This window comes from Lagopus muta, chromosome Z, assembly GCF_023343835.1.
Source record: "Lagopus muta isolate bLagMut1 chromosome Z, bLagMut1 primary, whole genome shotgun sequence".
Taxonomy (NCBI): domain Eukaryota; kingdom Metazoa; phylum Chordata; class Aves; order Galliformes; family Phasianidae; genus Lagopus; species Lagopus muta.
The window spans coordinates 19,185,815-19,209,939 of NC_064472.1; the positions used below are offsets into that span (position 1 = coordinate 19,185,815).

Below are 24,125 nucleotides of genomic sequence, written 5' to 3' on the forward strand. Positions count from 1 at the left end.
GACCTCATTGCTCTCCACAACTGCCAGAAAGGAGGTTGTACCAGGATGGGGGCTGCTCTCTTTTCTCAGGAGAGAAGTGGCAAAACACAAGGAAACAACCTCCAGTTGCATCAGAGACAGATTAGATTGAACATTCGGAAGAATTTCTTCACAGACACAGTGGTTAAGTGATGAAAGTTGTGGAGTCCCCATCCTTTGAGGAATTGGAAAACTAGACATAGCACTAGGAAGCATGGTTTAAAATCTTCAATATCTTCATCAATGATATCAACAGTGGGGTCAAGCGCACCCTGAGCAAATTTGCTGATGACTCCAAGCTGTGGAGTGTGGTTTACACACTAGAGGGACAGGATGCCATCCAGAGGGACCTAGACAGGCTTGAACAGTGGGCCCAGGTGAACCTTGTAAGGTTCAACAAATCCAAGTGCAAGGTTTGCACCTGGGTCAAAGCAACATCCATTACCAGTACAAGCTGAGATAGGAAAGGATTGATCGCAGCCTTGTCAAAAAGACCTGGGACTGCTGATGGATGGGAAGCAGGACATGAGCCAGCCATGTCCCCTCACAGCCCAGAAAGCCAACCATATCCGGGGCTGCATCAAAAGAAGTATGGTCAGCTGCTGAAGAGAGGTGATCCTGCTCCTCTGCTCTGTGCTTGTGAAGCCTCACTTGAAGCACTGTGTCCAGATGTCCTCAGTACAAGAAAGATACACACCTATTACAGCATGTCCAGAGGAGGGCCAGAAAAATGATCCAAAAGATGGAACACCTCTCCTGCCACTACAGACTGAAAGAGCTGAGGGTTTTCACCTTGGAGGAGAGAAGACTCAGAGGTGAGCTGGTAGAGACCTTTCAGTATCTAGAGGGGAGAAGGGGATGGACTCTTTAGCAGGGACTGCTGTGAAAGAAGAAGGGGAAATGGTTTCAAGCTCAAAGAGGATAGATTTAAGTTAGATATAAGGAAAAAGTCTTATACAGTGAGGGTGGTGAGGCACTGGGAGAGGTTGCCCAGAGATACAGTGGATGCCCCCCCATACCTGGAGACTTTCAAGATGAGGCTGAATCAGGCCCTGGCAACCTGATCTTCTGTGCGTGTCCCTGATCATTGCAGGGGAGTTGGACTAGATGACATTTAAAGATCGTTTCCAACTCTAAGGATTCTATGATTCTATGCATGAAAAAAAAGTCTATTTTTTTTAGTCTTTCATGCTTATTTTTCAATAAAACATTCCTAAAGTTATGTAAGTCCTAAAGATATGTGATGCTTCTTTGGCAGTCTACTTCCTAGTTGCTTCTGTTCTTAAAGCTCTTTCTTACTCTTCTGATGAAACACCACTATCTTGCTAGTTTTTTAGATCTTTGCTAAACCCTCCTATGCTTTCCTCTGCCATTCTTTGCTATTGGAGTTCCACTACTTTTCTGTAGTCTCACTGATGACTTTGCAGAAACACCACTGAAGAGCACAGCCAAATGTCAACTTAGGTGTTTGCCCATTCTTTGTTGAAATCAGCTCTGAAAGCTAACAACTACTTCCTTGGGTCACCAAGTACACCTGAATCATACCTCACTTAGCAAATTACTCTTTATTGAGATCACCCTTTGAAGCTCCAGTGGGTGACTGATGGATTGTGAAAACTACTGTTTCTACGTAAAAGAAATTGTTCAGGGTGAGCTACCTTTAAGTTTACATTTTATAGAGCATTCTATACACTAATACCTTGAGAAAAAAAAATAGAATATTTGGCACCTTAATTTCTGTCTCTTGCCATTAAAATAACTTTTTCAGAACAAATTAGTGCAGCACTGTCTTCCTTAATCTATTGAGTAGTACCAGTATACAACAAGATAAGGGCATTTCATGATAAAATCCCACCTTATCACTTCAAGAGAAGGCTAGTGGTCCTCTTTAAATTTGATTTCTGGTAATTAAAATATCAATAGCTAGTCATTTTGCTCTTGGCTACTAGAAAAGACATCTCTTGTACAACTGTTCACACTAAATTGCCAAAATCAGTTTAGGAAAACAACATTACTACTTCAGTTGGCAGCATGAGGTTGTCTCTGATTCTGGTTAATATTATTCCATTAAAAGCTGAACAGTCAACTTTGGAAGCAACATCATCAGACAGCCTAGTTTAAATACATTAATCCTTACTTGAACAGGTACTTTAAATCATATGAACTAATGCAATTGAAAAATATATATCTCTATATCCATCAAAAAACAGACTTGGCCTAATGGATCAGAGGAATATTACTGATACATAATAATGGCTACAAAGTTGCAGTTACATATTTCCTGTAATCTACCTATTCCAGAGCAAGTGAACTCCAGTTTTGTTTTGGTACCTTTATATGAATTTGAAAAATTTGTAAATTTCTTCAAAACGACAAATTTGTGATAAAGAAAAGTAGTGTTTCTGGTTAATGTATGGTGTTCATGAATGCAAGCAGGCAAAAGCTACCATTAACGCTGACTAAATTAGTGCAGGAGGAGGATGGAGGAGCTTAAAAACCAGCCTAGACTAGTACGCATTAAAATAATTACTGCCTCATTAACATTTTGCCAACATCAAGTGTTGATGAGTGTGGATTGCATTCTGATGTTCTGAAAGCCCATGAACGAGTGATCTTTTTTAGCTGGAAAACAAACTCGCATGTGGATGTGTGTTCGGTGAAGTCCTGCTGCTGAGCTGTGCCATATGGACACTATCTGGACAGCACACATGAGCTCGTAAAAGTGGGAGCAAGCAGCTCTGAAAGATGTTTTCAGACACTGACTTTGGCAACCACAAACACATCTTAATCACCCAGTATCATATATTCTGGGCTTTTTTTTAAGCATATATATAAGCTACTTCCACGCTTTCTGTACAAGTTGGAAACTATCTTGAACTGGGAGAGATGGGCTATTGCTATGCAAATCTACATTTGTATATTAATTGCAAGTTTGGTATTTCTTAGCTATATAATGTAATGTAATAAGACACAAATCAAACAAATTTAACCAGAAGGTCTGCTTCCAGTTTAACCTCCTTCTGTCCTTTTGATTTTCCTCCCCAGCTGAAGCCAATAACAAAAATGCACCAATAAGCTAATAGCCTTTCCCTAGGTAATTATGAGAGCACATTTTAGTTAAATTCTTCCTATGCTGAGGAATCCGATAGAAGCATTCAGTCAACTCAATTTCATTAGCTGATCATGTTGTGAGTGGCTTACGACTTAATTAATAGAAGAAGCAGGCTGTTTAAGTTTTATTTGTAGATAATCTTGTAAACAGGCGCTGCGCACCAGTTTGTCTCACTGCTCTGTTTTGTGATTTATGGCAGATACTACTGACAACGTAGCTCCACTTCAGCACCTGCAAAGCAAAGCCAGCAACAGGCAATACTTGTGCAGCAGTGTTAGGGCTAGAGAGTCAGATGTGCCATCACAGCTGGGCTCTGCCAGCAGCCAGAAGCAGCTGTGCAGCTGCAGCAGCTGGGCAGCTCAGAGGAGATGCACAGCTCAGCAGACAGCTGCTGCCTGCGGTACTTCTCAAGGTAGGATGACTAACATCGCTTTCCACAATGCCTTTCCTTGCTTGTGTTTGGTTTTTTAGCTATGCAAAGGACTTGCTGCAAGCATCTAGAACTGAGATCAACTTCTGTTGTAGGAATGCTCACCATACTGAAGGACATACTCATCCGTAACATGCTTTATTTTATGGTAGGTCTCCTAAATGTGGAAAGTTTTGGTAGATGATGCAAACCAAGCCCCTTGCTAACGTAACTGAGAAACAGAATGGTTTCTTAGGGCAGTTTCTTTATGATTCACCACATTCATTGTACCATAACTTCAGACAACAGCAGAAGCTGCTTATGACTGAAAACACAAAATTTAAGAAAATGAATGCCCACATCTCTCTGAAGTGCTTCATATCTCACCATCTAACCTTGATTACAGCAACACATTCCACAAATAGGAATTCTTGGCTCTAAACACAAGTCATGAGCCACAAGCAGCTAAATATTTATGCCTGCCAGTAGCCACCAACTCCATTGTTAAGCAAGGAGTTACAAAGTACTCATGTTTGTGTTGTTTTCTCCAACTAACACCTTTGAAACATATAGCATTTTGCGTAAATGCAATAAAAAGACACATTAATGTCTATGATTTAACTTCAGATAATTAAATGGCTGGCAAATACTTCATAGATTCCAAATTCTCTATTATGGTGGTTGAAATCAAAGTTGGTTTTTTTTTGTTTTTTTTTTTTTCCCCTCGGATGTAGTCCCAGCTATTCATATGATTTTGTCTACATTATTCTGTGCCATTACACTACAAGGAAAGAGTCTCTCATGCTGTGACATTTCCTATTATTAAAGGGGCTACAAAAATAGGCTGTTTGTGAGATAGTTTGGGCCATTTGCTTATATTTATGGAAAAAATTATTCAGTTATTGGTGAATGAAAAGCTATGCAGTTATCCTGGAAGAAGCTAAAAAGCTTAAAAGTATTACATCACAGCAAGTCTCAAACATGCACTGTTCATCTTACATAACTGGGAATATGATATGCAGAAATCAATTACATTTTTTTCTAAAATTTAAAGTAAAGACTGAATCTGTGTGATGGGTTTCTAATTTGTTTTAATGTCTTAAAATGCCACTATGTTTTATTTAATATTACAGGTCAAATCTTGGCTCCTAGGTTTCCGAATCACAGCCACCTGCTTCTCAGCACTGAGCATGTGCAAATCCTGCACAAAGAGAAGGGGCTGCTCCAAACCCAGATGTTTAGCCTGGCCCACCACACTCCTTTCTGTCCTTTTCACAAAGAGATCTACAACTCCAATGAGGCAGGTGTCTCCAAGAGACCTACAGCCCCAAAAACCCTGCTTCTGGCTTCATATGATCTGGTCTTTCCTCATTTGGTTTCTCCTCATTTGACACCATCCTGACAGACACCACATGCTGGTACAGATGAAATTTGACCACAGCCAAATTGACCTCACTACCCTGTCCCCTTGTTTCCAAGAGGATGGACATGCTGGTAAGCGATAAGGAGGTGTGACCCGTCTGGTGGAGAGCAAGCTTCAGCCATTATCTCCCTGTGGCACAACCTTGCACAGTACAAAGTGCTGTCTCCCTATTATATAAATATATAAGTACATAAATATATACCTCACACGTCACTGTGGTTACCCAAGGGCAAGTTTTCTGTTCTCCAAAAGCATGAGCAGTCTGACTTGGCAGCAACTAAGGCTGCGCACAAGGATCAACAGTCCAGCCCAGTCTTTGAATTCATGAGTTCTGGCTTCAGACCATGAAAACAGAGGAGTGCAGCTGAGAAGGAAGTCCTTCCTCACCTCCACAGTCCTCTTTTCCTTTTTTCTCACTATGAAGTATAAGAAAAGTTGCACATAAATATGCATCAATTCAAACTCCATCTCCCCATCTCACCACTTCATCAGGATCCCTTTACTTCTCACTGTGCAAATGAAAATCCTTGATGAATGACATTTTTCCTGATGCTGCATTGAAACAAGCTTTTACTCACAAACAGCTGCCCCCAGCTTAATTGTAATCTTCATCAGAAGCAGCAGTTAAAGTGCTAACCAAGTCCTTGGATTTTCCTAGAAAGATCTGGGAACGTCAAGAGCCAATTAAACTAGCACGTCAACAAGCCAAGTGCGATGGCACTGCCAGACGTTATATAACAGGACTGTCACAGGATAAGCTCCATCAAGTTTTCACCTGGTTATCCGTGCTCTTTATATCTGAAAAGCAAAGCAGAGGTCCTGTCTACTTTGCAACAATTTGGTTGTGATAACAATAAAGTTCTTTTCTATTCATTTCCAGCATGCACTTTTCATGATCCATAGCTGAAACACAAGAGAATGACTGGTGTTTAAATCCTTTCAAATGGATATGACAGCATTATCCTTTCCCTTAATTGGAAACAGGTCATTCTAATGTGTGGCTAGGACAGAAGAGGATACAATTTTTCTTTGGCTGAGCTTTAACGTTTGGAAAAATCACAAGACAATAATGCTCTTATGAATGAAATTTCTGAAAACAAGCTTATAAATGGGAGGAAAATCTGTCACCAAAGATGGTGCTGACAATTCAAAACAAAGACAATACTGACAACTAACCTGTTAATAAACGATCAAGCTATATCAGCCACTTTCATCTGTTCTACACTCAGCCCATTCAGGCTCCTGTAGAGTTACTTACTGACCACCGTGTCATCCAAGCTTTTCCACAAAATAAAACAAAAATAAAGCAGGGATGCAGGCAGCAGGAGCTCTTTCCTGCCACTGGGACACCCATCAGTGGTAAAACAAAACTTCTGTTAGAACCATGTTAGGGAATTTATACAAAGCCCATTATTTCAAGTAAGTAATTAGTTTAGCTTCCCTCTTCCCCTGGATATTACGTTAGCTGGCTCCCTGTTGCCTGTGTGAACCTTTCAACGCTGTAGAGGAGGAAAGGAAAAATTCTTTTTAGCAGCAGGAAAATGTGATTATAAAACAGTTCTACTCGGTAGGGGACATCAGGAGAGAATGTGAAAAAAAAAATAAACAGGAACTTTGTAGATCTCAAGTTGCCTGTTTCCTTCATGAATATCTTTCATTTGCACTAAATGTTTACATCTTGGAAACTGGGTTGTTTTTTTAAAAAAATAAAAAACCATACAATTTCTGTCTGAGCATAAGTAACAAGTGGCAAGCATAGGACCATAAACATACATATACCCACTAATACCTGCAGTCAGTATTACACTTACTGTGATCCTTCGAAGGTAGATGGTAGGTAACATTGATGCTCTGGGCATCTTCACTCAAAAACCTCAGGAGGATTTGGACTAGTAGCTAGCACCGGGAACTGTCTGTAAGTAGACTTCTGCTTTAATCCAGGAACATTTTCACATCCTGGTGCACACACTGAGCAATGCAAAACAGCTCCTGTTTTAAAAACTATTTTCATAGTCATCATGGTCAAACTAACTGAAAACTCACTCTTCTCAGCATTAATACCTACAAAGATTCCTCAAGAAAGAACTTTATGTATGCTTATATAGTTGGAAAGAAACCTCTGAGACAATCCTTGTATTAACTTCCATGGACCTTTTTTACGCTCCTGTTCATGAACAGTTGCCAGTAAATCCTGCAAAAAAAGCAGTTAACTACAACAAACTTAAAATTCCAGTAGAAGACTTTACACAAACTGAAACTTTTCCATGTCTAAGCTCAGGTAATGTAGAGCAACACACTAGTGGTGCTTGTAAAAGTTGTGATTACAGAAGTTAAAATATATTTTTGCATATCAGTTTCATTCTAAGTACTACTTTCATGTTTGACTGATTTACAATTGGTGCTGTCCTACAGAAAGTTGTTGCTGCATCTTTGTATTGGCTGTCACATTAACTTGTTGTCTGCCACAGTAGCAGCTGCAAGTCCAAACCCAAAATCATGGACTTCATCTCAGGTTTGAAGAACCATATGCTGGAAGAAGACAGTTCTCTCATTCCTCCCCAGTGCTTCTCTCATGAAATAGGAGAAATTTTCACCTGTGATATTTTGCTTTTATCTTGTTTAGCAGAGAAAGGAAATTAATCATGAAGAAAACAAAGTAGTGGTGAAAAAGAAATATAAAATAAGCATCACCTTGCAACCTTACTATTTTAAAAAGATTACGCGCTTGTGCAAGCATAATGAAAGGTGCCTGTATCTTAAGATAGGAATCACAATCAGCAAGCTAATAGCCCTATAAAAACTACAGTTTTCAGAGATGTCAGTCACTGTTAACAGAAACTGTTGCAGGTTAGTTACACAGAGGCATCTGATTATGCCTTGGGGTCCTATGTTTAGTGACCCCAATTAGCAAGACGTTTCCTCAAATTAATTTATTTCTGTTCAAACAAATATCACAGGAAAAAAAAAAAACAAAACTAAAACCATGATAGAGACACAGTTCACAGATGTTAGTCAGGAGTTTCTTCTCTGTTTGTTGTTGTTTTATTTTTGTTTGGTTTTTTTTCCCCAGTGCTGTGGTAGCCTTTGCACGTTGGACAAAACATGCAAAATTCTTACCTAGCACAGAGCTCAGCTCCTCTGCCACTCCTGTTCATGTAAATATGCTGAGTTAACAATGATGAAAATGTCATTACATGCTAAATAAATAAACAAGTAAATAAATGTTGCAAGATATTTCTTAAAGAAACGCAGATAAATGGAAAGGCAAACATCATGAGAAACCACACTTATATACCCACACACAGTCACCTTTTTCCTGATTTTCTTGCATAAATTTTAACAATTTACTCTTCATATGGAGAGTAGGGTAACCTTGGATATTCCTGCTGAACTGAGTTTTATTCACTTGGCTTTGTTCATAAACTAAAATAATATCATCTACCTAAGTGTTTTACAGTGATGTTGCAGTTTGCAGTTATATTAAAATAGGAGGTAATGTATAAAAGCTGGATTTATTTTAATAATCAAGAAGGAAATTATTCTTTAGACAATCAAAAATTCAAATCCTCCTGCACTGAGTTTTCTTATACTGTTACACAGGCTCACTTATTAAAGAAAAATTCATATTATGGTTAATATGTGTTAGTATACCAGCATGATAGAAAACAACTCAAAGATGTTGAAGAGATTTTTATACAGGGGAGAAAGATCTTCTGAAAAAAGGAAAAGAAAAAAATTACCTTAAGAATTGACTTTAGCCCCCAAAACCAGAGGGTGGCTATTCCTTGCCAGTAAATTATATTACATACCAGCCTCTTCCTACATGCTGCAGTGCAAAATAGTATGTAGGAAAGTGCTTTAGACATGTACATCCATATTTGATAGACCAAGCAGACTGGGGCAATACATTTCTGCAATACAAAATCCCAGTTTTGCTACAAAGCTCAGCATCAGTCTTACTGACTCTCAGATTAACCACAACAAAGCTCAACATGTATCAATCCCTCATCTGCACGATACTATTTTTGAAACAGGACAATAAACTTTTTCTAAATCACATTTTCCTTTTCATTTGAATAAGCATGTGCAAAGACTGCTTGTCCTGTAATCTGTGGCAAATAACACTTTTAACTAGTTCAAAGAAATAGAAGAAAAACAGCAATAGATGTAGCATCTTTGTATTTGCTCATCGGAGAACTGAGAGAACTCTAGAATTGACTTGTAGTCAGTTTTATCTTACTCCAAAACTACCTTGCCATTGTTGTTCATAAGATACAACACGTCTGCCTTAAGGAGGTAACAAACAGGTGAGGACTTGGTGAAATAGTGGTGATACAGACATAGAAAGGACACCAACAGGTGTTCAAACTTGTCAGTAAGTCAGGACAGGTCCCAAGACCAGCCGTAGCCAAATTCCCTTTGGAGCAATGATAATTGTATCACTGGATTCATGAAGTTCTGAAACAATTCCAAGATTCCTCACTTGACACATTTACGGCACATACCCAGAATCTTTCAACTGACAATTAAATCTGAAAACAGAACAGGGCAACTCTTAAAACGGATATTTAATTGCTACTAAGTGTGTCTCAAGACAGGAGAAGCAGAAGACACAACAAAGAAATAAACTGGTTTTATCACAGGACAGCCTGCACTGGAGTGCCAACAGCCTATATCTCACCCCCAAGCTGAGCCGGGCTCAGACCCAGACGAGAGGAGAGGATATTTGGTAGGGGCAATCAGAAGGGATAGTAGCTTTTAAAAGAAGCATGAGCTGAGTCAAAAACATGACTTTAAAGAAACCTCATTGCAACAAAAATGGTTATAAAATATAGCTGTTTAAATACAGATGATGAGCATACATTGAAGAGGCAAGAAACAACCCACTTATTTGCTGTAATTAAGACATCATTCCCTCTCATTTTACATGTTGCTCCCCAAATACTTGTGATATCTGCTAAGAAATGTGAAAATACATTCTGAAGCAAAGCAGCAGGATTACTAATTTCACTTCAAAAATAAATGCTAGCAATATAGCTACATGTTGTTTGTAAATCAAAATCACAAAGAAAAGTATACGTACGAATGAAGTTGAAAACTGCAGACCGGGAGAAGAGAGTTCCACGCACAGCAGCGTCCAGCACCCCTCTCTGGGCACTGTGAGCTCCACTGAAGACTTGGTCTAAGAAGTACATCCCTGACCTTGCTATCTGTCATGGCAAATAACAGACGTACTGGCACAGACGGTAGTTAGGTTGGCCATTGGCTCTGAGTGTGTTCCTCCAGAGGACACCGCGTTAGGGAAGTGCCGTGTTAGGCATTTCTATTTACAAACAAAACCCGGTTGGTACCACCGGTGGAACCAAGCGCTCCCTGCCTCCACCACCTTTTGCGATGCTGATTCCCACGCACTGTCCTAGACCAGTGCTCCAGCTCGCAGTGGGACGAGTGTGAAACAATCAGAAGAAAGGATCATCACGGCAGCCAAAAATACCGGTTTGGGTTTTGATAACGCACAGGGTGCCCGCGTGGCTCCCCGCAGGCAAGCGCATTGCTCGCAGCACGCCCGGGCTCACGGCAGCGCCGGACCCCGCGCCCCACGCGGGCACGGCGGCGACACGGGCACCGACCTCCGGGTGGTTCTTACCTTGTTGGAGGCCATTTCGCTGACGGAGTGCCTTGTCTGCAGGGTCTCCAGTTGGTCCAGGCACCAGTCCAGCTCCTCCAGGGTCTCGCTGGCCAGCTTTTGGTAGGCTTCCTCTGCGAAGAGACAGGGAAAGGCGTACTGAGTCCTCAAGCGTTTCATGGGACTAACAGCGAGCTCCAACGCGCCTATCCTGCCGCGGCCGACCGCGCCGCGCTGCCCGGTGCCCGCACATGAGTGCTGCGCCTTCATACTGCCAGCCCGGACACCCTAGTTCCGCTCCGCACGGCTCCCCGACCCCGCGGCCACCGGCGCGGCGAGCGGCGGCCGGGACCGAGCACAAACTTTCCGCTGCCCGCGCCGGCCGCCTGCCCAACCGGGTCCGGCTCCGCCTCGCCCCGCGGCCGCCCGCGGCGCCGCCTCCTGGCAGGAGCGCCGGGCCCCGGTCCCAGGCACGGCCCGCGGACGGAGAAGCTCGAGCGGGCTGAATCACGCTTCTTGCCTCGGTCGTCCCGCAGCACGGTGAGGATGGACCCCTGCAGGCGGTCCGTGCCGCCGACGGGGAGCAGCGGTGATGTCTGTCACCTGGGGCTGGGGATGTCGTGGGACTGATCCAAGTGGGCAACTTGGAGAGAGCGTGAGGAGGTGTGAAAATCAGCGTGACCACTCTGCTCTGCCCAGCAGCGAGATGCCGAAGGGTCCTTAAATACTGGAGGAGGGTGTGCTCTTGCCCAGTAGCCTATCTGCCTGCGTATCCACGTGCAATGTGGGCTGTAAGTCTAAGTCTGGTGAAAGTTTTGAAAATGGACCCGGGAACGGCAAGGAGGTTTAATCTCAACCGACTGCACACTGCAGCTAACTTCTTAAAACTCACAGATGCTGCACAAAGGGGAAGACGCTGCCTCCCTCAGCAGCAGACCAGTAGGTACGCAGCTCCTAACGATCCCTAACTACAATGCAACCTCACCTCCACACCTACACAGCACAGCTGCTTGCTTCGTATGATGCAGCTGCAGAAGATGCTTTTCTACACTGAGCACAGAGCTGAGCATACTTCAGACCAGGCACACTGCCGTGTTCTGTGTCTGAAACATCCAGTTCTGAAACTCCTGGCATGCATGCTGCTGCATCAGCTACATGCAAACATACCTCCAAGGCAAGGCAGATAAATGTTTGTCAGTGGGCTGTTTATTCCCACCTAAAATAACGACATGTTTCACACCAAATTTACTTCCCCCCCACACCCCCCCACACCTCCCCAGATGTAAAATCAGGCAAGCAAATTAACTAAAACTCCTTTTAAAATAATACATTCCAGCATGGATTAGTTCCCAACAGATGAGTGCATTACTTTTCAGCATCTAGGATACCATTTATATCCTTTTATATTGTACTGCTCACGCTTCAGACCTTTGGATTTCTTCAAAGCTGCTGAACTTTGCATAACTGTGGGATGGTTCAAAAACACCTCAGAATTTTGAATAATGTCCATTCCCTTTTGGAAAAAGGATAAGTCTGGGTTGACATTAACTGGCAGAAACTCTTAAGGGAAATGCTGCAGTGCTAGCCCACCCTGTGGTTAATCTGTCACCTGAACAAACAGGACTCTGATATGCACCAAATCCCCTTCCCACTGAATTGTGGATACTTTATTTTAAACGTGTCATGCTTACTATAATTGCTATATCTGATCTTAAAAAATCGCATGGCACAATAAATACAGGATTTCCCAGAACATTTATCTATCAAAAGGGTATGTGTGAGTGCCGGCAGTGCTGCAGACACCACAGCTCACAGGCTTTGTACATTATTTTTAAAGAGTGGCAACTGCAGCTTGTTCTTGAAGTTAGGTGGCATTGACCTCAGATTTCATCAAGATCCATACTGGAAATAGAAATCACTTTGTTTACAGTATGTTTGTAAGTGTGTGTGTTAAATGCTTTTGATGAAGCAGAGAGGAAGTTAACATATGCACAGTTATCTGATGACCTTATGCAATGGTTTCATTGAGAATAACACAAATAATAAAGTGAGGTAAAATGAATCTGTGCAAAGCTATTTTGCTGCTAGCCGGTGACCTGACCTTCAGCAGTTCTGGAAAATCAGATATTGGGAAACTCATGTTTTTCTTCATAAGTAAATATCATCTTTTCTTAAGACTGTAAGAGAGATTTTTCCAAGGAATATGAAAGCAACAGAATGAACTTCAAGGATAGAATATGAAAGCAACAGAATGAACTCGAAGGATACCACCATTAGGTAAAAGTAATAAAATGCACAGTTATTTATTTTCAAGCTTAAACTTCTTGTTAGCAACAAGAAGTAGCAACAACATATATTTACAACAGCACTTTGCATTTAGGAATCTTTGCATGGTGCCTACCTTCCCAACATATCCAAAATCTGGCCAGAATGCATTGCCCACAAGGCAGTCCTGTTCACCCAAAGACTTTCTCACAGCCTCCTGAGCTGATTACTATATTCACAAGTGTGAAAGGAACTCTCAACAATGATGGAAGTCCTCATCAAACAAGAATCTCCTTCTGCTCCAGCAGTTCTGAAGAGCAGAATCATAAGGAAAGATTTCCTAAACAGTCCTGAAGCTCTAATCAAGGCCCATACTGCTGTTACATACCACGGTGGAAAATGTTGTCTAGGTTAACTTTTCAAGTATAACACATCGTCACCACTACTCTATGTAGTCACTATATGACATATACTATATGTCACCCATGCACACTTGACAGCCTCAAAACATTGTTTCTGACCTCTCTGTTACCTCTAGGGAAGCACCCTGAACTCACTTCCAAGCAGGACTGATACACTAATGAGTTTTTTTGGCAAAGGCACATGACCAAGCATCAACTTTAGCAAATGACAATTTTCAGATATTTCAAAAGTTCTGATTGTAATTAATTGATCCTTAATAAAACTGGGGAGAAATACATTTTAACAGCACTTACTTAAAAATTTGCATGCTGCTTCTTGTATGCTTTTAGAAAAAAGGAAGTGGCAGCAAATGTTCTCTTTACAGTTCACAGATTAATTCAAACAATCCCACCACATGAAACTTTCAATATCATACACACCTAAAAAAAAAATAATAATAATAAAAAGTCTAGAGTCTACCAAAACGAAGACCAGCCATAAGCATGTGATGCTGTACATCTTCTTTAAAAAGGATATTCCACTGTCTGTTTTTGTAGAAAACTTGATACTTAGGATAGCTTCTAGCAGAACACCAGAAATAGCTATGCTTTTGTTGATGCTCTTCTTCAGGAACTACTTCTGGGAAAATTACTGTATTGAACATATTAGGAATGATGTCCTCTTTATTAAATATTTCATTGTGGTTTCCATATACAGCATACTTATATTCCTAGAGAACAAAAAGCAATGCTGCATTTTTCTACGAATTCAAGTGCACTTATATTAACCTTCTCAGTACTTCAAGTAATTTCAGTACAGCACTAGGAAAAAATAAGTACAAATTCTTCTTTGCTGTCTGATCAGTTGGGATTGAATGATACAAAGAGGCTGGAAATGAATTGACTCAACATGCAGGTCTATATGAACTTCATGAAGTTCAACAAAGCCAACTACAAGGTTGGGTCAGTTCCAAGGACAAATACATGCTTGGGCTAAGAATGGATTGAGAGTGGCTCTGTGGAGAAGTACTTTGGCGTGATAATTGGTAAGAGACTCCATATGAGCCAGCACTGCATCCTTATAGCCCAGAAGATCAACTGCATCCTGGGCTGCATCAACAGAAGAGTGGCCAGCAGGGCGAAAGGAGCAACTGTTCCCCTTTGCTCTGCCCTCATGAAGCCTCATCTGTAGTACTGCAGTCAGGCCAGGGGCCTCCAGGGCAAGAAAGACATGACTTGCTGTAGCAGGTCTAGAGGAGGCCATGAAGGCAATCAGAGTGCTGGAGCAGCTCTCCTATGAAAAAATGGGGAAATGGTTTTAAGTTGAGGGAGGGGAGATTTAGGTTGGATGTCAGGGAGAAGTTCTTTACAGAGAGAGTGGTGAGGTGCTGGAAGCTGCCCAGAGAGGTTGTGGATGCCCCGTCCCTAGAGGAGTTCAAGATCAGATTGGATGGGCCCTGGGCAGCCTGGTCTAGGATTAAATGGGGAGATTGGTGGTCCTGCATGTGGCAGGGGGGTTGGAGATTCATGATCCTTGAGGTCCCTTCCAACCCTGGCCATTCTGTGAATCTGTGATTCTGTGCAGCCAAACAGTGCTATGCTCCAGATGGGCTCAGCACATGTATTGTCTTTTGAAGATGCTGGCAGAAACTCTGAAAACCTCCAGACTATTCTAAATAATGACAAGCTAAAGATCTTCCATTAGACTCAGGCCCTCAACATCTTACCTGAATTTGCTGACCACCTTCCTGATCTTCTACAAAGAGTAAGATTGAAATTTGGAACAAGAGAATTACTGGGCCAAGGATTTTAGTTTTTCTTATCACTGCATCATTTAAAGAGAAAAATAAAAAATAAAAATCTCTGGTTTGAATAAAGAATTTTTCTGTAAATGAGGATGTTAGTAGCCTTAACTGATGGCCTATGTATTGAAATGTCTTTGACGTTTTAGTTAACATTGGTTCCTGCTATTATAAATAAACCTATTAACACTGACTCAGCATAGAAATTACACCCGTTTTCATAGACACCCATTTCAGAACTGAATTAAAACAAACAAACAAAAAAAAGTTGTATTTTGTTATTACTGAGAAATTCTTACTGTGACTGTGGAGTGTTCACATACAGCAATGTTGTTGACCAAATGAGATTATGAAGGATATTTTTGTTCAGCAACAAGAAATCTGAATGCATCCCCTCACAATCATAGGTAAGACAGAATACTCTTGATCAGATTTTGGAATGAGCATCTGGGCAGACAACTCAGCTGCAACAGATTTATCAGAAGCTTTTTTGATGTTTCCACTCTGAACACTCACTTTCTTCCATGCCAGGAATGTCTCCAAGTTTCCATTCTAGTGAAGAAAAATCCTTTGTACCAGTTAGTAGCCTTACTCACAGACAGACTGCACCTTGAGGATGAGGACTAGTAGTTTTTCAGAGTACAATGAGCTGTAGGGCTACCCCATATACTGCTTTACACAGCATCAGTAGCTTCTGCCTTTAGCTATGGAAGACAGTCTATCTTGAATAGAAAACACTGTAACCTCCAAGAAATAACAGTAACAAAATGATAAAGTCCAGTTGTGCAAAGCTTGTCAATACACGATTGCTCCTGTATCATGGTGTCAGAGAACTTCATGTATGCTATGAAGGATCTATTTGTACCTTACACTGCACATTTCAGGGACAAAAGCATAAATAACACACTTACATTCTTACAAGATCAGGTAAGTAGTCCAGAGTCCTTTGACTCTTAAAAAAAAGTGTAGGATAATCAGATTCTCACTATGAAGTTCAGTTCCATTGTGTGGAGATGGGGATTTTACTTTTAGTGTTGTTTTTTGTTTGTTTGTTTGTTTGTTTCTACTTTTTTTTTTTTTTTTTTTTTTTTTTTTTTTTTTTTTTTTTTTTTTTCCTGTTAAATATTTGGTTTGCTTCTTGGAAGAAGAGTTGGAACTAAGTCACTCATACCGGTATAATTTGTGGTGGAGTCTCTAAATATTTCTGCATTAATTATTTGCAAATTCATCCCAAGGTACAATCTTGCAACGCCAGAGAAATAAAGCAGACTATCAGAAAAAAACATCCTTTCATTGAAGCCAAGCAAGAGAACTTAATATATACATCATATTATAATAATTTACTGCTTTAATGACAGAGTGCTTCAGAATGTTTGCAGAGTGAACGTTTGTTTCAACTTCTAGCTTTTATCAAAAATCCCACAAGGCCAAATGAACTTCTGCCACCATACATCCCTTCCTAGTGCTCTTCTCCCCTCTAGCTGATCTTAGCAAAGGGCCGTATCTTCCTACTAATAGGACAAGAATGTCCCTACAGTTCTGTATTGTCTATAAGAACCTGCCAAAAGAACACTTGCTCACCAGCAAAAAAGCAAGCCTCTCAGAAAGCAACAAACTTTGCTCAAAATAAAGAGGAAAGCTTGGCTAATTTTTTCAAGTAGCATTGCAGCAAGACACCCCAGCACGCATTTTTATTGTTTTCTTTTTATGAACAAACCATGTTTTGAGAAAAAGTCTGTACCATTTAAAGTTTCTTTCTTTTCCCCAGAGTTGTAATTGGGCTCATTCTAGGACTCTTGGACATTGAATCCAGTACTGGGTTAATTTTCCAGGTTGTTTTCAAGTTCTATTTTTTGTATCACATGAAATGTTAGGTGTTGGTTCCTCACTATCAGTTTCCCACACAATTTGTATCTGAGTACTGTACTGTTGTTTCAGGATAATGAGAGAAGGGACAAATTTTCAAGGTAGAACAAAATTAAATTAGCAGTTGAGAAAATAAAAGCCATTTTGGTAAAAAGTGTGTGTTAAAGATGTCACACTCCCATGTTTGCTTTTCTGTAATAGTGTCCAATCCTAGCAGTAGAGATCAAAGGATATTACATTGTCCTCATGAATATTTTTCTGACATGCTCAACTCTTCTAGATTATGTTTGGCATGAGGACGAAGACAACGCGAAATACAAATCACTACACTTATGCATGCAAAACTTAACTGTCAAAAAGTTGTACCAACAATTCTGATTTCCTGCTTCCTTAGAGCACAAAATCAGAATACAAAGGAATAGCTCAAGTTTTTGTCAAAAACAAAAAACAAGAAACAAAAAACAAGCCAAATCAAGCCAAAACAAAACAAACAAACAAAAACACAATATGAGCCCATTCACTTTTAAGCTGATTACTGATGGTTTTGTCTGAGATTCCAATAGATCCGAGACCTATGCCATTACAAAATTTTTATTACCAATTGAAATTTCTTTAGATTGAGCTGAAATTTGTAATCTAGAAGCCTTATCTTGGGAAAGAATTTAAGAATCCATTTTCTTTTTCAAAAGAAAGAGTCTACTCAGAACTCACCACAGAATAAAATAAAAATAGAGATGTGTGTGTTTATTAGAACTAGCAAAGCTTGTTTACCTAAGCTTTTGTGTCCCCTGGCTGATACTTAACAACACCTACTGGTGCAGAGTAAGCTCACACTATATTAAAAATTATAATGCCAAAATTTGGAAAAAGCTTCAGCTGGACTTGCCAAAGAAACACCAATAGAATTCCCAAGGTCTGATAAAATAAGAAAGCTGAGTTAAAGCTTTCCAAGAACTTTAACATTCACACTGGCTCTTTTCCATGCAGATTCTCTGGTGTCTAACAAGAAGTATCCTTGAGCTACATTTTTTTTTTTCTTAAAAGGCACTATTAGTAGGGTCCTGCATATAGTTGCCCATTTTCACATTACATTAAATAAATATAGTAAATCACTACCTTGCTATCAGACTTAGCTACCAGGGGTCAGTTATTTCAAAAGTTTATACTTTTTTTTTTTTTTTTTTGTTCCCCCCCTATGGAGAAAATGCTAAAAAACATCCTGTGTATTCCTGGTGGTAATTCTAATTTGAACCAGATTTGTACGGTATTGATAAGACAAACTAAATGAACTGATGGTGAGAGAGAGCAGCTGGAATCTAGGCTTTATCAGGGCATTACGGGGCCCTGGAGATGCAGCAGAGAGAAAACCTCTTGTCTTGCCACAGTTAAGCAGTAGGAATCCTGCTGTCTCTTCAGTAAAGCAAATAGAGAAGTAGAAGGCTCAACTACAACTTCACTCCTGAAAGCAGCAGAAAGGACAGTAGCAGGGATTAGTTTTCCTCCTTCCCTTCTATGAACTGTTCTCTTCATAGGCAATTAGCTGGACTGTGTTTACAGGGGACAAATGGCTACACTTCTGCAGTCTTCCACGAACCAAGAACACAGGCAACTAATAAACATCTCATTTAGCTTCAATATTTACTTAGTTCTGAAAGCCTCTCTCAAGTCAAGTGCCATCTGAATCAGCACGTGGGCTAGCAGCATGCTTCGTATCCGTGGACTCTCGTGCCCTTCTAAAGATAGTAGAAAAATGAATTTCCTGTCTGTATGGATACTCTTGGTGAATTATTCCCAATGAGTATGTGCTGAATCAGATCCTTACTCAACAAGGCCTGATGGTCATCTACTGCATCTCCTGTCTCCTGTAACATTCCAATTCTAACATAATGTTTACTGCTATATTAAATGTTTGTCTGATCTCTTTTGTTTTAGTGTTATCCTTTATTAGTATATTTAAAATATTAGTAGTCAGAGCTCATTCAGGATTAGATGCCATTTATATAATAGATGATACAAAGCCATCAAGCCTGTCTTCTCTCATGACTTTTTTAAGCGTAAACTCACTTTCTATTTATGCTTTTTTTAAGATAATAATGTTTCCACCAGTGATTATTTGTTTTTTTGCAGAACACACTCCCCTGAAAGTCAGATACCCATAACTGTTATTACATTCATGTCACAGATAAGAAACCTACAGTTTAAACTGAATGAACTATGTTAGTCATGAAGTTTCTTTATACTGGACCATGAGTCAATCATGCTTTCTGCTACACTTCTGTGTCATAATGTCTCAGGAAACTATCTCAGAGGCTACCAAGCTGACCCTGAAAGTATCAGTCACTGTTTTTGCTTCTGTGAAAAGGCCAGGCTGGGTGAGGGTTTGTTTTGGACAACAGGTATGCAATGGACAAACGTCATCCAGCAAAACCACAGGACAGCTCAACCTGCTCCTCCATGCGTCAAGATGAAAACTCAACAAGCACTTTGTCAGTCTTTCCCTTACAGCAAATTTCAGCGCATCCACAATATTCATTAACAGTTAATTTCCCTGAAACCCAAGGAAGGATTTTTTCCCCTGCATTTTCTTTTAGAAAAAGCCCTGAGCCAACTGTTCAGCACTGATTTAAGTGGTGTCACAGTGCTCCACATTCACTGATGATCTCTGCCCCCACCTTTTAGGCAGATGAAGAGATCAAAAGCAGAGTAATAAATAAAATGTGAAGGCAAGATACTTAACTCTAATAATTAATGTATCTCATTTGGGGGTTTATGTACTGAGGAAGATTGCCCAATGTTTTCTTTTCACAGCAGAAATAATATGAGCATTTTAAAATTCCTTTAATTTTTTGAAATGTCAAAAAAGCATCTACACACACACACTTTTATAAATCCTGCTCTGCAGAACAGTGACATCAAAGTGGTTCGAAGTTTTATTTTTTATTTTTATTTTTATTTTTTCTAACCTCTGAAGGTAATCAGCAACGCTGTGCTAATGGATCTGGGATATGACCAGAGGCAATTGTCACAAGTTTCCTAATGCTGACCAGGGGAGAATGAAGGAACACTAATGGTTCCTCATTGTTGTTGCAAAAGGAAACTCGGCAAGAGAAAAAAATCAAAAGCTTATTTCTCAAAATATTTGATTTCCTAACAGCAAAGAAGAGTACTGTGGAATAGAGATCTAGACTTTGTGACTCAATTTGTCATTAAAAGCTAACTGTCCTAGCAGACTCACCTGCGCAAAGAGTAAATTTCAACATATCAATGTCTTTTTCTCATTTTTCATTTTATTTTTTCTCTTTGAAACATGAATTTTGCTAATAATCTTTTTCAGTATATCTTTTACCAGGTAAACAGTTGGTCCAATTTTAAAACACCATTTCTTCCAGAGTTTCTCATCTATAGGGTTTTAAATAAAATACTGGAATAAACTACAGAAACATGAATTGTGTTTTTGTTGTTGTTTGTTTGTTTGTTGGTTTGTTTGTTTTTTCCACTGTGGGTTATCTCTTTCTTTTTTATGTACAAACCTGTAATAGACCTTATAGCTCTATCCCAAGACCCTACACAAGAACTGAACTTCCTCTTCTAGAACACAAAACTGAGCAGAAATCTACAATTCTTGTATTTTAAGAGCAAAGCCATTAAATTTCTGCAACTCAAGGTGTAAATATGAAGGCAGCAGGAAGATACAGACACTGCTGAAAGAGAATTATCAGTTGTCCTGTTCTGGGAGATCTGGTAAAAGCAATCTGTGATTTTCTGCCAGCAGGGAGAATTTCGCAGTTTCAAAAAAATATCTTCAGTTGTGAACTGTATTCTGCTGTGATGGAAAAAAGAAACCAACAGATTTTTTCCTCATTTAGATGTAGTGTACATGCTTTATCTTCTATCTCTACTTATTTACTACTAATAATCTCTCTAAAAGTAAAAGAATTTTGCCAATAATGAAAGAGAATTTCCCACTAGTAGTTTAGGGGAAAATTTATAATTTCAAACATTTACATAAAAATATTTGTAAACATTTGCTATGGCAAGCTTGACCTTAATAAAGACTAATTCTGGTTGAAAATTAAAAAAGAATCAAACAGTGCAGGTTGCCCAGGGCCATCCATGCCTGGACTGCTGTACTTCTCAGTGGGTCCTTGACAATTGTGTTGTGCATCTCTTGATTTTAATTTCAAATTAAAATTTCAAATTCAAATTTTCTTGATTTTAATCTTCAAAAGGCTGTTATTAATTTTGAGGGGGAAATTGCATTTCTATTAAAATAAATAATGATTTGATGAATTTAAAAATAACTTTTATACAGTATCCTCCTCTTGTGGCACAAACCTGGATTAGCAAATCATATCTATGTTGTATCAGTTTAGATTACATTAATTTTGCTCAACACTGGCACAAAGGAGTGCCATGGCACTTACAGATTAGCCCAGTATACCATGCAACTGGTAACAAGATGCTGTGCTATACAGAACTTCAGCATCTTTTCTGAAACTACTAGAGCTATTTATCCATGGAAGCTTCTTCTGCAGCAAGCCATGTCTACAAATACCAACTTCAAATCTTGACAAATACATCCTCTTATTTTAAACCACTAGCCACCTAACAGTGCGCTACCTACTGCAGCACAACAACAATGTAGAAGAAAGGACTCCAACTGCAGCATCTTCTTGCAGTTGTGTGTCCCTGAACAAGTGGTGCTGGTCTGGCCAAAGAGGACTCTACATTTTCTGCGAGACTCTACAGGTTTGCAGCTTCTTGTAAAATGGCTTTGGTCTGCTCAGCAAAGGCTGCTTAGTCATCAGTTAGAGCCAGTTTCCAAAGCACTGGTTGTCCCCTCATAGCATTTTTGCTAGTTTTAAATTAACTAGAATTGTGTACGCAGTTTGATAAAGCAATTGATACCATGCTTGGGCATAACAGCATTATGTATACACCAGTTGTTTTTTTTCCCATTATTTCTCTAGAAATTTTCCATGTTATGGAAAGATCATTATGATATGGTGCTCAGGTCACTCAATGATCTCAAGAGATCCTATCCAACCCCTACAATTCAGAAATTCTGTGATTCTTTACTTCTTGCAAATAAGACAATTTGATAAAACAGGAAAAAGCCTATAAAAAAAGTGGCATTGCAGACAGCTTTCAAGAGTAAGGTATTGTTAAGCAGACTCTTTTTAATTATTTGATCATTAGTATTAATTCACCAGCAATCTTTATTGTATTACATATGTGATACTAATACAACTAATCTTTTCTAATTTTCTAATACAATTGATCTTTTCTATACTGGCCATACTTTCACAGATCTCTCTTAGATGCAATAAGACTTTTTAATCACCTGAACAAATTTCTTCATCTGAAGCCTGCATTAAATCACTGGGTGCACAGACATGGACAATGGACTAATGCCTTCTACCATCTGATTTCATATCTAATTAATATCGCCTCCTTGCTATAAGTTACTAATGTCACTACCTTGCTGACAAAAAAAAAACAAAAAACAAAAAACAAAAAAAAAAACCAGAACAAAAAAATGTTGAAAAAAGGTTGAAGGAAAAAGAGCTAAGGCAGTTCAAACAGTTAAAATTGCTGATCTGAGCTGAATTAGCTGCTTTTGTCTGGATCATACTAGGAAGCACATGCAGAAAAAGAAAATACTTCACTGCAAGATAAATTTGGGCAGTAACTTTTAGCAGCCTGTAGTAACCTCTGTGATAGGAATCTTAAAGAGGACATCTGCTTGTGGTTTTAAATAATGATATTCCCCTGAAAACTTAAACAGAAATCAAAGTAAGACCTGTGTTGCTCCTAAGAGTAGGTAGACTGAGTTCAGCTTGAGAACAACTCCAGTGGTTATTCTAATTATTAAAACATTAAACTGAAACATAGTTATTTCTTATAAGATGACACAATGAATGTTTGGTGACTTTCCTACAACATTATTCCTGCAACCCTTAATATTTCTGATCAGTATGCTTTATTGTATTTCCATTTAATCAGGAAATACACAAGAGAAACAGTTATATATTTTGTGAAGGGAGGAATGGAGAAAGGGAAGCAAGGAAGAAGGGATGGAGGGAGGGAGGAAAGGAAGAAGGGATGTAGGGAGGGAGGGAGAGAGAGGAAGGAAGGAAGGAAGGAAGAGAGGGAATGAGAGAGGGAAGGAAAGGAAGGAAGGAATGGAAGGAAAGGAAGGAAAGGATGGAAGAAGGGAGTAAGGAAGGTAAGGAAGGAAAGGGAGAAAAGGAAGGAAGAAGGGAAGGTAGGAAGGGAAGGAGGGAGAGGAAGGAAGGAAGGAAGGAAGGAAGGAAGGAAGGAAGGAAGGAAGGAAGGAAGGAAGGAAGGAAGGAAGGAAGGAAGGAAGGAAGGAAGGAAGGAAGGAAGGAAGGAAGGAAGGAAGGAAGGAAGGAAGGAAGGAAGGAAGGAAGGAAGGAAGGAAGGGAATGAGAGAGAGAAGGAAAGGAAGGAAGGAAAGGATGGAAAGGAAGGAAAGGAAGGAATGAATAGAAGGAAAGGAAGGAAAGAGAGGAAAGGGAGGAAAGGAAGGAAAGGAAGGAAGAAGGGAAGGTAGGAAGGCAGGAATGGAGGAAGGGAGGAAAGGAAGAAGGGATGGAGGGAGGGAGGCAAGGAAGAAGGGATGGAGGGAGGGAGGAAAGGAAGAAGGGATGGAGGGAGGGAGGGAGAGAGAGGAAGGAAGGAAGGAAGAGAGGGAATGAGAGAGGAAAGGAAAGGAAGGAAGGAATGGAAGGAAAGGAAGGAAAGGATGGCAGAAGGGAGGAAGGAAAGTAAGGAAGGAGGGAGGGAGGGAGGGACAGAGGGAGAGACGGAAGGATAGGTAGGAATGAATATAAGGAAAGGAAGCAAAGGAAGGAATGAATAGAAGGAAAGGAAGGAATGAATAGAAGGAAAGGAAGGAAAGGAAGGAATGAATAGAAGGAAAGGAAGGAAAGGAAGGAATGAATAGAAGGAAAGGAAGGAAGAAGGGAAGGTGGGAAGGGAGGGGAGGGGAGGGGAGGTTGGAGGGGGGGGGAAGGGAGGGGAGGTTGGACGGGAGGGGGGTTGGAGGGGAGGGGAGGGGAGTTTGGAGGGGAGGGGAGGTTGGAGGGGAGGGGAGGTTGGAGAGGAGGAGAGTTTGGAGGGGAGGGGAGGTTGGTAGGGGAGGGGAGGGGAGTTTTGAGGGGAGTGGGAGTTTGGAGG

General features: G+C 40.1%; 1 protein-coding gene across 6 annotated transcripts in view; it reads right to left on the minus strand.

Annotated features, from left to right (window-relative positions):
- Positions 1 to 24,125, minus strand: part of PDE4D (phosphodiesterase 4D) — a 582,076-nt gene that overhangs the window by 40,849 nt on the left and 517,102 nt on the right. For all 6 annotated transcript variants that reach the window (XR_007373932.1, XR_007373933.1, XR_007373936.1 and 3 more), the window contains one exon: positions 10,610 to 10,722. Coding sequence is in view for 1 of the 6 variants with exons in the window: in XM_048931459.1 (XP_048787416.1) it covers positions 10,610 to 10,722 (113 nt within the window). In the remaining 5 variants the exon portion in view is untranslated. The remainder of the gene's footprint in view (positions 1 to 10,609; positions 10,723 to 24,125) is intronic.